Source organism: Protopterus annectens, chromosome 10.part0 (genome assembly GCF_019279795.1).
Source record: "Protopterus annectens isolate FY-2018-M chromosome 10.part0, PAN1.0, whole genome shotgun sequence".
Lineage (NCBI taxonomy): Eukaryota > Metazoa > Chordata > Ceratodontiformes > Protopteridae > Protopterus > Protopterus annectens.
The window spans coordinates 786,804,507-786,821,737 of NC_056744.1; the positions used below are offsets into that span (position 1 = coordinate 786,804,507).

A 17,231-nucleotide genomic window follows, 5' to 3' on the forward strand; every position below is an offset into this window, starting at 1 on the left:
AGAGGCCACAAGAGGATTCAAGGGCAGACAAGTAGACACTGCTGACAGGTGAGCTTAAGCTGAAGAATATGCCAATCCAGCATGGAGCAGATCACACAAATAAGAGAGAACCAGCAGAACCTCTACCGATAGGGGATTCCTATGGCAAGAGATCCTTGGAAGGAGTCAGAACTGATTCTGGAGGTTTATGTTGAACTGGAGTCTGTGTAATAAGCAAGTAGTAAACTGGAGATCCTGAAGCAGACTGCTGGGAGAAGGAGCTTGAATAAGCAGATAGTCTAGATAAGAAAAAAAATTGAATACCCAGAATTCTGCAAAGAGCAATGACAGGTGCAAGGCATTTGGTAAATACCCTTGGAGAAGTAGAGAGGCTAGAGGGCAAAGCAGAGAACTGAAAATGCCAGGAAAAGACTTGGAAATGCAAACATTTCATGACAACAGGATGGATGGAGATTTGAAGGTGCATCCTAGAGATCCAGAGACACTACAAAGGCGTAAGGAAGTAGAGCAGGAAACAATATCTGAATTGACAACATCCAAAAGGAAGGAATCTTGAGAAAGGTGTTTAGCACAGAAAGATCCAGAATTGGTCTCCATGTATCCTCATTATGTGAGACCAAAAACATTCTAGAATAAAATACCTTCCCTACCTGCCTGGGAGGCATGGCTCGAATGGTGCCCTGATCCAAAAGAGAGTGAAGAACTTCTGGGAAATGAGAAAACTGTTACTGAAGAGGTTGAGGAATACCTGAAAAGGGAGGAAGGGACTTCTAAATCATGAAATATCATAGAAAGATAATGGACAGAACCCAACAGTCTGAGGTGATTCGTAGCCAATTTGGAAGAGAAAAGGAAAGGTAGAGAGACAAGGGAACCTGGCTGAGGGGAAGGGGAAGCAAAACATAAAAATAGAACCAGTCTCGTCCATAAAATAAGCAGGAGTCTGAGTAGACTTAGCTGGAGGAACACACCTAGAATCCTTAGGAGGAGGGTGAGATTGCCAATGAGCAAAGGCAGATTTGGAAGGTAAGTTCCTCTTAAACTTAGGAATAGGAGAACCAAAAATAAGATTCAGCTCTTGCAAGGCTTTGTCTTTGTCTTGGACAGACTTAAAAAGGTCATCAGCAGCAGATCCAAAGAGACTTTTGTTATCACAAGAGGCATCCAATTGTTTGGCCTTGATGCCATCACACAAAGCCTAAAGATGAAGCCAAGAATATCACCTCATAACTAAACCAAAGGTGGCAACCATGGAAGGGACATCAGCTGCATTATAGCTGCATCTGACTGAATGGTGAGCAACTTGCAAATGAAGCCAGCAGAGAAAGGGCTAAAGCCTTCCCCTCACAGTCAGGAAGGTCAAAAACCACCCTAGAAACTTGAGAAAGAAAAGGCAAAACATACCTGGTCATATGTGTCTGGTAGTTAACGAGCCCATAGGACAAGGAGTCAGAATTATAAATTTTCTTGCCCACCCTTTCCTTGGCCCTACTATCCTTAACAGAAGACAGCAACTTGGTGGAGGTTAATAACTTAGATGGCTTGTCAGAAGAGACTGGCACTACAGAAGCGTCAGCAGAAGGGCATTTATACAGAAATGTACACTCCTCAGGCACCTTTTAGAACCTATCCATTTTTTTTTTTGTGCAGGAGGCTGAGAATCAGTGGCTACCAAAGGAGGAACAAGCAGATGGTTTGGGAGTCTCCATCTGTAGGAGCTCATAATATCTTTTTTGAATATTAGAGACCTGGGATCAATCTCACTTAAAATAGTCCATCATGCAGGCAATGGCATACAAAAAAACACAGCTCTTCCAAAGGGGAGTGTGTACTTAAGGAAGCCTTGTCCTCTAAACCGTAGTCCAAGGGTGAAAGAATTTGGGAAGAATAAGAAGGCATTCTTCCCCTGAGTCCAGATCCTCATTTGAGGAATCCAGTTCCCTAGGCCTTCTGACTGCAGTGGAAGACTAGGGGAGCAGGCACAGAGACCTCTTGAGGTGGATTCAAGGCCATCAAAGCATTAAAAAAACCCAAAGTGAAATCCTGCCATTCATTTGGGGACCCTTCACAACAGAGGAAATATGCTTTTTCTTTTCTTCTTCTGCAGGACATCTGCTTGAAACACCCTTGGAGGGTCAGACCTCTGATGAGACTCTATAATAGTTGTAGGAATCTCCTCCCTCACTAAAATCTGAGGAATCCTCCTCAGTCCCTTGGATATTATCAACTGAGGTTCCTCCTCAATGTCAGGTACAGATGTTTGAAAAGCCTTTGAGGACGTGCGAAAAGATGGATCCATGCTGGCCTCTGACAGGGTCATGGTAGAGGAATCCAAAGAAGCACTGGATGGTCTTCAAGGCTTTCACTCGTTTTTGGAGAGACATCTGGGAAAGCTGAACAGCAGCAAGATCGGGCCTGAATTTTTTGGCTTTTTCTTGGCAGACTGCTGGACCTTAGGATTCTGCCACAGCACCGTGAACCAACAATTTAAGACTTTAGTTCTCCAGGTATACAGACAAAGAGGAGAGACAACTATGTAGGTTCTCAGGCAAAAATGTCTGGCAGATAGAACACTGCTTATGATCGTGGGAAGCACCCAAACAAGAAATACACTAGTTGTGACGGTATTTATGAGGAATCTGCCGCCCACACTAACATTTTCTTTTTCTAGATGAGATGATCACAATGTCAAACAGTAAGAAAAGAAAAGAAAGAAAGAAGAAATCCCAACAGGGCACTTATCTGAAAAAAAAATGGCTTGGTAACCAGCAAAGCAAAAAGGTGTTCAGACAAATGTTCAGTAATGTCATTTGGACTGACAGTAAAGAAGTTCTGAGTGTTTGTGTCCTTACATCACCTTTATACCCTACATTTTGCATGGAGAGCATCCAAGTCATGCACATGGCCTATAAGAGCTGAAGGCTTTGGTATACTGGCTGGATGTTGGGCTATCCTTGGCAGGATATCCCTTAGGTGGAGAATACTGTATCAGTGATATGGAAGGACATTATTTAATAAAGGGTCATAATTCTTTGTAGTGAATGGAACTTTATCTGCTCCATGTAAAAATCAGTTGGAGGGAAAAAGATGTAGGAACAAGAAGTGTTTTACCAACTTTCAAAGCCTTTGAAAGGCAGTAAAGCACTTAGGTCTCTCAAGCAGACAGAAGGTAGAAACAAAGTGCCCCTCTATAGAACTTATAGGTTTACAGGTTTATAGGTTGTTATGAGGCTAATGACCACTAGAGCCTTTATAAGCCTAGCTGTGCACCCCAACTCAATTTTCTCCCCATGTACCTTGGGTATCTATTAGGAGGTGGAAAATGTTAGTAAGGAGGTAGCTAAGGGGCTTGGGTCTGGCTTTTTATTGGAGAAACATACATACTGATGGCCTCTGTCCACCAGAGACATGGGAGCATGACTGAGGTGAATTTATGATTTCCCATCAAATGGTCAAGGTTTCATTCGAATAATGTCAGGGATAAACTCTGTTTCACATGGATGGTGAACCTATTTCATAACATGGGTATTGTCTGTCACATGTTCTATTTATGTCAGAAGTGAAATTCAAATCCTCAGGTCTTGTGTTTCTAGTGCTGTTAGTTTTGTGGATGTGCAAAAGATCCATCAGGGCTGGATCTGAGGATGGCTTATAAGCCAGGAACAGATCACCTCTCAAGAGCCTGTAGGATACAAAATACAGACTCAGGGCCTTCAGGCGATCTGTATAGGACAGGGTATTCATGTCCTGGATTCTCATGGTAATAAACCTTTGTGGTCAATCCAACTGTTGCAAGTGCCTGGTTAGGTACAAGCTAAAGGAGGCATTGTACACAAGAATGGGTCTGATAAGGGTTGAGTAGAGTGGCAGTTAATTTCCGTGGACCTGGATGCCATACCTTTACCTATAAGTTGGGTGACATAGAAATATTTTGTGTCTTCGCTACATTTTGGTCAAAGACCAAATTGCTGTCTACATATGTTCCCAGATCCCCAACTTCTGGATTGGCTCTTAGGGGTGTTTCATTGATAGAGTAATTAACTTGGGTGGACAATTTCCCAAATAGAATTATAATGCATTTATTGGCATTGGGAATTTAAACTGTAGCTTTGGCACCAGTCATCTGTCTGTGTTACACTCTCTTGCAAGATGTTGTCATGAGGGGAATCTATGATAGCTCCCAATTTACAGTCTTCTGTAAACTTGGTGAGGCAAAGACCTTTGACATTAGTCTTGACTTCTGAGAAGTAGATGCCAAAAAAGAGCAGGCTCAACCTGGAGCCCTGAAGTACTCATCTGATGATCAGTCTCTTGGTGGAAGTGGTCTCAACCAATTCAGACTTCTTGGGTCCTATCAGTGAGCCAGGCAGCAATCCAGTGAGTAATGTAGGGATTTAAGCCTACTTCACAGTGTTTGTCAACACTGCCTGAGTGGGCTATTGTATCAAACTCCTTGGCAAGGTCAAGGTATCCACTGTTTTACCTCACCCATTGCTTTGGTGACCTTATCAAAGAAATCAACCAGGTTAACTAGGCATGACCTTCCCTTAAAGCCAAACTGGGATGGGTCCAGTGTCTATAGGATGCCAATGTACTTGCTGATCATTTCCAGGATAATTCTTTCCATAACTCTGCATATTGGACTTAGAGTGATGGGTCTGTAGTTCCGGGTGTTGGTTGATGGTCCACCCTTATGCAGAGGGATGACCATTGTGTTCCTCCATTCATTTGGTACATAACCTGTTTTGAGGCAGTAGCTGAATGCCTTAAGTAGTCCTGATAGGTTGTGATTTAGACTATTCAGGAGGCAACCAGGGATATTTTAGGGGCCCATCGAGTCAAGTGTTTTTGGCCTTAGCAAGCACCATTAGAACATGATCCCTGCTAATAGCTGGGGGATTATGGCAGTAGGGATTTCACAGGGGATGACTATGGGGGGGGGGGGGCTTTGAGCTGAATTTATGGGTCTATATCATATATTTGAAATTCCAAAATATCGAAGGCCATAAGCTCGAACTTGGAATTTCGAAATATGATAACATTGAATACTCAGAATGGCAAATTTTTTTCCCAGGGAAAAAATTTGCTGTTCCGAGAAACATACACACAACACAAGCACACCAAAATAAATAAACCACACACCTACACTTAACAAAACTCTACTTTTAACTCTACACTAAACCATACATACATTCCTATCTATCCACTAACCTTAACTCGCACCCTAACCCTAAGGTCCGTAATTATCGCACACTTACCCTACGAAACTATATACAAACAAACTAATTAATACACACACATACACTTAACAAAACCCTACTTCTAACCCTACACTAAACCGTACATACATTCCTATCTAGCCACTAACCTTAACCCGCACCCTAAGCCTAAGGTCCATAACTATCGCACACTTACCCTACGAAACTATACACAAACAAACTAATTAATACACACACATACACTTAACAAAACCCTACTTCTAACCCTACACTGAACTATACATACATTCCTACCTATCCACTTACCTTAACCCGCACCCTAACCCTAAGGTCCGTAACTATCGCACCACAGTGGAGGAAATAGCGATGCCACTGAATGTCCCAACGAAATCTTGCCCTAGGTAAGAATTTGATGTTTTGCAACTTCGCTATTTTCATCCTTCGATGTAGTGGGTTCGATATTATAACATTCGAAGTTTTACAACTTCGATGTTATAATATTGACCCATATTTATCAGGCAGATTTGCTATAGGTCCTTGATCAGTAAAGGTGTTGCCATTAACCATCAGTTCAGCACACTGCTGTGTGTTGCCATTAAGATTCCGGACAGAGCTGAAGAAGTTCTTGTGATTGTCCATAGCCTGACAGGCAATCCTGATCTCACAGTTGGCCTTATTAGACTTAATTAGTCCTCTTAGCTTCTGATTTTGGCCATGATTTTTTCTTTTGTTATATACCCTGTTGAGGTGAGGAATACACCAGTGGGGTTTGTTTTTGGTGCTTCTTTTGGGCTTACTTCTGACTGGTCCAGCAGTCTTTATGGAGCCATTTACATGTTGGTACAGGGTTTTTCTGAATAATTCTGTATAGGTAGCTGTCATCTCGGGGTAAGGGGGAGCCTTGAATTTTGACAAATTGTCACTTAGGATGTAGTTTGCTTTAGAATACTTCCTAACTACTACAGGTTTAGTTGGGTTTTCCTGGCTGATTTATATTTGAAAGGTGACAGCTTTGTAATTCAACCTTACTAGTTAGACGTGACACTGGGGGTGGGGGTGGGGGTGCAATGCTCTCGCATATCTGTGAGTACTACCTGGTTGGAGCATGCACTACCTGGTTCAGGGTGTTTGTGTTAAAGTCCGGGAAGCTTTGTGCCTGTGAGTCTGAGGATTGTATGTTTCTCAGTCTACAGAAGGGTAGTTAAAGTCACCCATGAATAGGGCATTTGGTTGGATGTTGAGTGTCTCTAATAGGTCTAGATAAGAGATATGAGACTCTTGTAGCATAACTGGTGACCTATAGCTAGCTAGGATATGGTAAGGGACTTTATCTAAGGTGACCTGCATGTGGATGAACTCATGGCATCATCCTGTTTGACCAACCTGAAGGTATATTGGTTGCTAATGTAGATAGAGACACCTCCACCTTTAGTCCCTGTCTGTGCTGTTGTTGGTCTAAATGGGTGGAAAACACTGTAACCTTGCATTGCTGGAACACTTTCTAAGGCTTTAAACCAAGTCTCAGTAATAGCACAGATGTATACATCCTCCATAGTGAGGAGGGCTTATAGGGTGTATAGTTTTTATGTTTAGGCTTCTAGTATTGAGCAGTTAAACCTTAAAGTTGGTTTTGAGTCTTTTTTTGCTATGTTTTTAGTTTTATTTTTGGCATTGACTAACAAAGGCTCTAAGTGGGTAGATAAAGTTTTAGCCAATATTCAAAGCCTGGGGGGGGGGGGGGGGGGGCAGACTATTCTTGGCAAAGCAACTTAGTCTGCTAACCATGTCCTCCCATGCTGGCAGATATTTGATTCCCCTGGAGTGACACCAGAAACTAAGCCAGGTATTAAAATCAATCATTTTATGCACATATTGTGGCATCATCCTTGGTAAAGGTAAAATACTGCAGGCCTGTACCTGTCTTTGACACATTCAGAGAGATCCGTAATGTCTCTTTACACATAATCCAGTGAGATATGTCTGAGGTCATTTACATCCACATCGACTAAGATAGAATCATATTGATAGATGGGGGTTCAGTGACATGAGTTTGTGTGTGATATTGTGGACCCTGGCTCCAGATAGGCAACTAACAGTTATCTTCTCCTTGTCTAACCTAGTGAGTGGGGCACCTGTGTGCCATACAATGGAATCCCCAATGATATGAGTATTAGGTAAAGTGCTTGTGTGCCTAATGGACTTCATTCTTTGGGGACCATTGGATGAAGGCTTGTGTGTGATGTTTGGTATTGCTTTTGGTGTTTGCGTTAATGAGTGCTGAGGAAAGGTGTTGCCATTAGACGGCTTAGGAGGTCTTTGAGCTTTGGGAAGGTTTCTTTTAAGTGCCTCAGCATAAAATGATCCATGTGTGTGATGAATGGTATGTATGATGGCTGTACTGTGTGTGTTCTTCACAACCTTGTTAATAATGGTTTTAAAATCTGTCATGCACTTCATTTTGCCATACTTTTGTAGCACAGAGAAGTTTGTAACAGCTTTAAAAGCTGTTTTACCTTTTACTGCCATAAGCATTAACCCCTGTTAGTCCCTAATGTGATACCCAGTTTTAATAATGCTTTGATGTGCTTAACAAAATTTTAAGTGCCCTTAAACACTAAGATTAGGTTTCACAATAGGGTTGTGTTTAACAAGTTTTTTTTTTTCTTTTTCTCTGTTTTGGAGCATAACCTTGATGTCCCATGCACTACACATGCCTGTGATAACTCACAGCTTAGTTATGCAACATTAGGGAAAACAACAAATGTGTTCTTAAAAGAAAGTAAAATTATGGGGAAGCTTTCTCACTGCCAAACAACATTAATCAAAACTATAAAGACTAATTTGTTTAATGTACTTTTGTGTAGTTATAAAAATAGTATTTACTATTTTATGATTCATAGGTTCAAACTAGGCTAGTTGCCCGTGTTGGTCATGTTAAGCCTAGCCAATTTATCTTTGAAAGGTGAAAATCAAACCCTGCACTTTCTATCTGTGAGGTAAACACCTTAACCATTATGCCAAACCCAACACTCTATTGCTCCTTTATTTATTAGTTAATTCAGTTTTAGTACATAGTTTTAAATTCTTCACTCAGAGGAAGGCAGAAGACTTTTTTTATGATGAAAGAGCTTATATGAATCTGCCATTTAATTTAATTTTTGTAATGTAATTAACATTCACATTAATGTTAGTGCAATGCACTTGTCTCAGATCTACATCTTAAAGTTTTACTTTTGTCTTACTCTTTGTAACCTGTTATAGATATATTAAGTTATACTTTGTTGTGTTAATTTTATAATCTACATGTAGAGCTTTTCTCCCTAGGCCTCCACTGAAAATGGGCTATTTAGCTCAGTCAGACCTCCCCAGTAAACAAATGTCAAATAAAATAAATAAATACATAAATACATGTATTTTGTGTGTGCATGGGACAAGTTCGATGAGCATGTAATCAGTAATATGACTGGTCAGTTTTCCTTGCTCATTTTTAAATGCCACAGAAGAGACTTCAGGAAGAACTAAACAACATTCATAATAAATTGGGTTCCAAGACACTAGTTCAAAGTAAAACTAATAACTTTGTGTTCACAGATGTGTTCTTTTTACCTAGGTAAATGTATAACATGGAAGGCGCATTACATATACAAATTTATGCAGCATGTGCAGTGGTGTGTGTGTGTGTGCGTGTGTATGTGTGTGTGTGTGTGTGTGTGTGTGTGTGTGTGTGTGTGTGCGTGTGTCTGTATGTGTATGTCCATGTGTATGTTTACAGGCTAGGCACATCATTTATGAACCTGAAGCCCACAAACAATGGAACAATGAACGGCAGCTCCATTCACCATTTATTTAATGTTTTATTATGAATGAAGTGATAGCAAATTCTAAACAGTATTCTGTCTTGCATCCAGTGTTTCCATGATAAGTTACAGTTCACAAGTGAGCAGTCACAAATGCTGGATGGCTAGATAGCTGGATGGATGGCAGATTAAAGTGCTTACATAAGTCTTGAATAAACAGTTTTAAGAAGTCCACTAAAAAGTCAAAACTGTACCACAGTAGAAGGAGCTCAGCATTGAGCGGAAAATTAGAAGTTATGTACCTACCATAACGTTCCATGTTAGTTGTCTTCTCTCACCTTCTTTCTTGCTGGATGGGTTCGGAGCCGATCCTCGGCTCCGACTCGGCACTTTCTTAGCTCGAGAACTCCTTTTACCAGCTCGAGGCAACCCTATATCCCATGATGCAAGGCGGGACTACCTCAGATCTCGTTTGGTAGCTAACATACCCTGCTAAAGAGAAATCTAGAACAACTAGGAAACAACAACTCCTAAACAATGACTCTCCTACTTAAGAGTTAGGAGAGAACATCCTGAGAAGAGGAGACTTTTCAAGATCTGTCCAGGCCAGGGGGAAGGAGGGAGGGGCCTTAGAAAGAAGGAGAGAAGACAGCTAACATGGAGCGTTATGGTAGGTACATAACTTCTAAATGTTAAGTTGTCAATCTACGCCTTCATTCTTGCTGGATGGGACCGTCCTAGCACCTGTATCCCGGGTGGCTCAATGGAACAGACTCTTGAGAACTGTGGAACCAAAACTGGCCCTATCTCTGGAGGCCAAATCCAACTTGTAATGAGACACAAAGGTATGAGGCGTGGCCCAAGTAGCTGCTGCACAAATAGTATCAATGGGTAGTCTATCCTGAAAGGCTACAGAAGTGGATAGACTCCTGGTCGAGTGTGCTTTTGGCTTAGTAGATAGTTGTTTGCCTCTGAGAGAGTACACATAGGAAATGGTGGAAGTCAACCACCTGGATAAGGTCACTTTAGAAACTGGAAGACCTAGCCTGTTTTCTGCATAGGAGACAAACAATTGGTCCGATTTTCTAATTTGTTTAGTTCTATGCAAGTAGTACCTGAGCTGACGATGGACATCCAAAAAATGCAGTTTCTGTTCAGCTCTGTCAGAATAGTTAGGAAAAAAGACTGGTAGATCTATAGACTGGTTAATATTGGTTTGAGATACAACCTTTGGGAGAAAGGAAGGGTTAGTTCTTAACGAAACCCTGTCCTTATGAAAAACCAAATAAGGAGAACGAATACAGAGAGCTTGAATCTCGGAAACCCTTCTTGCAGAAGTGACAGCCAGTAAAAATATAGTTTTCCACGTCAAAGACTTCAAAGAACATGAAGCAGACGGTTCGAAAGGAGGTAGTATCAAGGATGCCAACATTAAGTTTAGATCCCATTGCGGAGGAGGATGCTTTAAGGGAGGTTTTAGGAGAAAAACTCCTCTCAAAAAGGCCTTGCATAACCTATGAGACATGATGTTGTTTTCATGCAAGCCAACATGATACTTGGAAATAGCAGCCAGTTGTACTTTGACTGTAGATGACGAGGATCCTGAATGAAAAACCTCCACTAGGAAATCCAACACAGAATGTACGGGAGCAGTAAAGGGGTCAATATTTCTGGAGTTCGCCCAAAACGAAAAACGTCACCACTTGCTAGCATAAATAGTCCTAGTGGACGACTTCAAAGAAGAGACTAAAATGTCTCTGACCGAGTCAGAAATCATTGGTAGCCTGGCTAGGGAAGGAAGTGGAGCAACCAAGCAGTGAGGCTGAGAGAATGAATGGCCTGGTGCTGCTGACCCGATTGGTGGATCAAAAGATCCGGAACTGGGTCCAGATGCCAGGGCTGCACCAGAAGATGACGATGCAGAGACGGAAACCAAATTTGTCGAGGCCAATAAGGAGCAATGAGGATCAATTTGGCTCTCAAGACGGTGGCTTTCTGAATGACTTGTGGAATCAATGGAAAGGGAGGAAAAGCATAAAGAAGTCCCTGAGGCCAATCCTGGGTTAGAGAGTCTCTCAGTGGTTGGCCTGGAAGGGGGAATAGTGTGAAGTAGTCTGGGCACTTGTTGTTTTGAGGGGTAGCAAAAAGATTGCAACAAGGAGTGCCCCACTTCAGAAAAATCTGATCCACTACAGATTGATTGAGAGACCACTCGTGAGGCATCAGAATAGATCTGCTTAGCCTGTCCGCCAATAGGTTGGACCTGCCGGGGATGTGCGTTGCTATCAGAAACCGCTGAGAGGAGATCGCCCATTGCCAAAGTCTGAGTGCTTCTTGACATAATGGATAGGACCTGGTTCCGCCCTGTTTGTTGATGTACCAGACTACGGACATGTTGTCCGTTTGTACTGCAATAGTCGCCGTGGGAAGAAAGTCGTCGAGGGCTTGCAACGTTAAAAGCACTGCTCTCATCTCCAGGACATTTATGTGCAGATGGTATTCTATGGGTTGCCACGTCCCGTGGACCATCCTGCCCTGATAATGCCCCCCCCACCCGATCAGAGAGGCATCCGTAGTGACTGTGGCAACTGGAGGAGGAGGGGTAAAGGGTCGGCCCTGATGAAGAAGAGGGGAAGATATCCACCATTGTAGATGAGCCTTGCACGACTGTGTTACCAAGATTTCGTGTCTCATCAGAAGATTGTGGTACGACCACTGCGTGAATAACATCCACTGCAGGAGACGCATGTGGAAGCGAGCCAGTGGTAGAAGAACAATGGCCGCAGCCATTAAGCCTAGAACTTTCAAGACAAACCTGGCTTTGATTTTTTTGCTTTGTAACAGAAGCCGAACAAATTTTTGGATGTCCAGGATTCTCTGATCTGTTAGCCTGGCTAACATTTTGGCGGTATTTAATTCTGCGCCTATAAAGGTGATAGATTGGCAAAGCAGCAGAGAAGATTTGTCGAAATTTACTGAAATTCCCAGTTTCTTGCAAAGCTGTAGGGTGTAGTCTCTGGACTGAAGAAGCTGACACTTGGTGGTGGCGGAGAGGAGCCAGTCGTCCAAATAAGGAAACACCTGGAATCCTTGACGTCTCAGGTGAGCTGTGACCACTGCCATGCATTTGGTGAACACTCTGGGGGCTGAAGTGAGGCCAAAGGGCAGTGCTCTGAATTGGTAATGACTGGTCCCTAGCCGAAAGCGGAGAAACCTTCTGGAGCGTCTGTGGATTTTTATGTGATAGTACGCATCCTGAAGGTCTATGGAGCACATCCAGTTGTCCTTGCCCAGAAAGGGCAGAATGGACTGAAGCGTGACCATCCGGAATCTTGTCTTCTTGACAAACTTGTTTAGTGTGCTCAGGTCTAATATTGGTCTCCAATCTCCCGTCCTTTTGGGGACCAAAAAGAATCTTGAGTAGACGCCGGATCCTACTTGGTCTGCCGGCACTGTCTGGACGGCTCTTTTTTTTTTTTAGGAGTTTTGAAACCTCCTGTTCTGCCAAAACCCTTTGACTGGGTGAGATGTCTGGAAGGGATTGTAGAGGTACGGGAAACCTTTTGAAGGGAATCTTGTAACCCTCTGATATGATCGACTGTACCCACTTCTCTTGGGATAGGGATTGCCAGGCTACTGGGTACAGTGAAATTCTTCCCCCGACTGCCTCCAAGGGTGGACAGTCGGGCAACACCTCAGGGATGCTGAAAGGGCTTCTCAGGAAGAGACTCCCTGTTGCCCTGGTTCTGAGGACCCCCCCCCTGCCTCTAGGGCGTCTATTGTTACCCCATCTGCCTCTGGGGGTAAACTGACCACGTGTGTCCGGTGTAGCTCCTTGGGACTTACGGAACCACATCTTCCCCCCTTTCTGACCCTTGGGATATGGTCTAGAAGGAGTGGAAAATTGGACTCCAACGGCAGAAAGAGTTTTACCGTCCTGCTCACACCTGGTCAAAGTATCCTTCACCTGAGGTCCGAACAAAGCCGAACCATCAAAGAGGGTATTGGTGAAGGACGCCTTAAAGGGGTCCGCAAAATTACACAGCCGCATCCAGGCTTGGCGTCTAAGAGCAACTCCTGTGCCTGCGGCTCTGCTCGCTCCATCGGCCGCATAAGATATGAGCCTCATGGAGGAGTTAGATATGGAATTCAGGATAGCAAGCTGTGAGGCAATCTTTTCCTGAGCCCCAGTAGCCGAAGGGTCCTGGACCACTTCACCCAGTTCCTTGAGAATATCTCGTTGAAGCCTGGTGAAGTGACAAAGGTAATTCAGCGAACGCATAGCAAAGGTCGCTGAAGAAAACATCCGCTTTCCATACCTGTCCATGGTCCTAGAATCCTTGTTAGGAGGATGGACAGGTACTGAAGGATCCGCCAGTTCCTTCTTAGTGGCCGCCACCACCATAGCATCCACAGAGACACCTTTGGAAAGGAACTGTTTATCCGAAGGGGCCGTAATGAACTTGGATGGTCTTCTGGGGACAGGTTCCACAGAATCTGGAGCCACGCCTTCCGAGCCACTACCTGCATGAGTGGGTCGAAGGCGGAGACACCCAGGAGGTGGAGGGTCGGGATCCAAAAGCCTCCAGGTATACCGACTCATCCTCGGAGGGGTCAATGGAGGGCCAATTCCACCTCTGAGGAGCTCAAGGATGTCTGAAAAGGAGACATCCTCAGAGGGGACCGTGGGAACCCTCCGACTCATCTAAGTCGGTATCAGATGTAGTAGACTCAGGGGAGTCTGTGTGTTTCCTCTTACACGTCCTCTTCCGAGGGGGTTCCCCTGCAGGATCAGGAGAAACCTCGGAAGAGGAGGAAATTCCCAGTGGGGAAACCTGGGGCGATGGATCCCTGGGCCTGAGAGCAAGAGGCTGGCAAGAGGCATCTGCAGGCACTGATGAGGGAGGAGCTAGAGGGATAGACCGTTGACCAGGTTCAGAGGCCAGGACACTCCTCATCACCTCAAAGGCTCCCCTCCCCGGGAGGCCAGAACACACCCGCTCCGAAGAGACAGAAATGGTCGGCTCCAAGGAGAGAGAAGGCTCCGAGGCCAATGTCGGCGCCGAGCTTACCAAAGCCGAAGCTCCGAGAGGGAGAGTGGGGTCGGACAAGGGTCCGATGCCACTACCCCCCCCGGAGCCGACAGTGGAAACCAGACGACCGGATCCCTCCAAGGATGGTCTCAAGGAGGAGATTGGAGCCGAGGACGATGGAGCCGAAGGATGTATCGGCTCCGGCATCGAAACAGTCGCTGTCCCGAGAAGCTCCGTCTCCGAACTCCGATGTGGAGTCGGAGGAGGAAGCTCAAGAATTGGGGCTATAGCCGAGGTCTGTTGAGACGGGCTATGGAGCATTTGGGCCAGTGCCTGAGACTTCAACAGCCTGCTTACCACCCTCTCCAAGTCGTGGTCAGACAGCCTGGAAGATCTCGAAGATCGGCTCCGATGGCTCCGCTCCGACAATAGAGGAGACCCGGGCAGTGGATACTCATTATAGAAGGGGATCGAGATCTCTTATGGGTCGAAACCATCGGAGCCGAAGTCCCTTGAACTCCAGATGGAGCCGAGGATATCTCGGCTCCGATGCTGGATAAAGTGTCGGCTCCAGCCGGAGCCGACAAGGCCACAGTAGTCAGGGTATCGGAGCCAGCCGGCACCGAACCCACTACTTGAATAGAAGTATCGACTCCAGCCGGAGCCACCGGAGGAGGCTTGGACACTGTAGCCTGAGCCTTCGGTGGCTTATGAGGTTTTCCTGACCCTGATTTAGGAGGAGAACCTTCAGGTTTAAGTAAACCTCGGAGGATGAGTTTATTCCTCCTTTCCTGCAGGACTCTCTGGCTAAAAGCATGACACAAAGCTCAGGAGTCCTGCAGGTGCAAAGGCCCCAGGCAATACACACAAGAAGTGTGACCGTCTGTCAGAGACATTTTCTGACAGCACTGGTCACACTTCTTGAAGCCTGAGACCTTGCCTTCTTTTGACATCCTAAGGAGGATAGTACACAAACAGTCCCCACAAACACACAAATTAATCCCTACACAAACACACAGGAAGGGATAACCAAGGGGAACTAGGCCTGACTAAAGTACTTTTAATTAAACTTATAAAAGTTTACAAAAAGGTTGAATAGGAGGGAAAAGGGTGGGCTGTAACTAAATACAGACTAAACTAACTCTAAAAGGGAAAATTAAAACCCTAACTACACTTTTTCTTACTTGACTAAGAAAAACTTACCTCAGCTGGCAAAGGAGACCTCTTTCGCTAAGCGGCAAACGAGATCTGGGGTAGTCCCGCCTTGCATCATGGGATATAGGGTTGCCTCGAGCTGGTAAAAGGAGTTCTCGAGCTAAGAAAGTGCCGAGTCGGAGCCGAGGATCGGCTCCGAACCCATCCAGCAAGAATGAAGGCGAGATTGACAACTTAACATCTATGCACAAAACCAGTTGTTAGCATTTTCCAGATGTACAAATGTCCTTTCTTAAAAGCACTAAAGTTTAAGATAAGTTATGATTCATACCACAGTGCTACTGATGACACTATCAGTAACACCTGTCCATTCTGTGAAGTACAAAGATGCATTTTTCAGGAAAAAATATAATATAAAAAGTGAGAAAATTATGTTTTTATATCACAGAATTTAACTGGAAAAAATACTGTTTTTAGTTATTTAGGTAGTCCTTAGATAAAGATTATTATTGGGTCTGACAACCGCATTAATACTTTTGAAATAAAATAGCATACCTGCAAGGACCTTTATCACCTGGGCATTTAGAGCATGAAACCAATAGAAGATGGGTCTCCTGTAATCAAGAACACAAAAGTTACATACAACATTATGAAACTATACATAAAAAGATAAACAATTTGATATTTTTGGTAAGAACAGAAAAATACAGATATGTGTTTTTTATTAATTTTTCTTCTAGGGTATTACTAAAATGCATTACTAAGTTGGCTGCAGAGGTTAGCACTGCTGATTTATGACACTTTGTTCTCTGGTAAATTTCCTAGTTGGGCTATCTTCTGTGTACTGTCTGCCACTCTTTCTCGTGCCCATATATGGATTTTGTTGGGTATATGGTTTCCTTCATATCCCTAAAACATGTTGCTAGGTAAACCGATGAGCCTGTAAACTTCATTTTAAAGACTGTCTCTCTGCTTTATGCTTGCTAAGTTTTTGGCTAGGGTCTGACTCCCTGATGACCTTGAATATGATAAAGAGGTGTTTGAAGACTACATGAATGAACATGATGATAATAATATAAGAGTGCTAGGTTTTCTCACTAACAGAATGATGTACTATGTCCTTTTTATGTCTGTGTGAATAGTGTGAGGTAATATAATTTTGCAAACAGCAGAATTTTCATCACTGCCAAATGTGCACTATCTGGGCCTCCACTTAACTGTTCAGCCTCAGTCTATCCACAGAGTTTTTCCTGATGCCTGAATAACTGCCAGTGTGACTCCTCTACAGATTCAGGTAATTACAGACCTATCAGCCTCACACCAGCCTTACATGTAAAGCCATACAATGTAACATAGCAGAATTCATTTATGTAGTCTTAAATGATCTAGACCCCACTTGGCTAGATTTTGTGAAGGGGAGGTCTCATTTACTGGAACTAGTAAATTTCTTTTAAAAGGTTATAGAAGTTGTGGACAGTGGTCATTCTGTGCACACTGCTTATATTGATCTGGACAAGGTTTTTGACTATCTTCCATGCTGGTATTACTGAAAAGTTAGAAAAACTTAGCCATCTGCTGTATGTGGTATGACTCTTCAAACAAATATAGTTATAGTAGACCTGTGTACTTATGTGGACAACTCTTTCGCATTCAGTTATGTTTCCACCACAGTCAGGAAATCCTTCCATCTCTCCCAGTTAATTTTCATGTAAATCCCTTCAAGCTCCAAAGAAATCATGCTACCGCTACTGTAGTTTTTCCCTTACAAGACCCATCAATGGATACAATGCTGTCCTTGGTATGTACAAAGCTAAGTATACTGCTCAACTGGAAAGGTCCCCCTAAGATTTTTAACCAAAGAAAAAAAAAAACACTTGAAGGGCCTTAAAGCTTTCAATAATCCTGATAAATTAGCATATCTCTCCATATGCTCAGTGATTTACTGGCTGCTCCACTGTGATCTGTATCTTGCTTTTCGAGAATGAAAGATACAATCCAATTTGACCTCCATTTTCCTCTGAAATCCA

The 17,231-nt window shown here is 43.6% G+C and overlaps 1 protein-coding gene across 2 annotated transcripts in view; it reads right to left on the reverse strand.

Annotated features, from left to right (window-relative positions):
* The window catches only part of LOC122813344 (putative ferric-chelate reductase 1), a 754,507-nt gene that overhangs the window by 143,980 nt on the left and 593,296 nt on the right, over window positions 1–17,231 (reverse strand). For both annotated transcript variants that reach the window (XM_044085608.1, XM_044085607.1), the window contains exon 13: window positions 15,760–15,818. In XM_044085608.1, coding sequence (XP_043941543.1) covers window positions 15,760–15,818 — 59 coding nt within the window. The remainder of the gene's footprint in view (window positions 1–15,759; window positions 15,819–17,231) is intronic.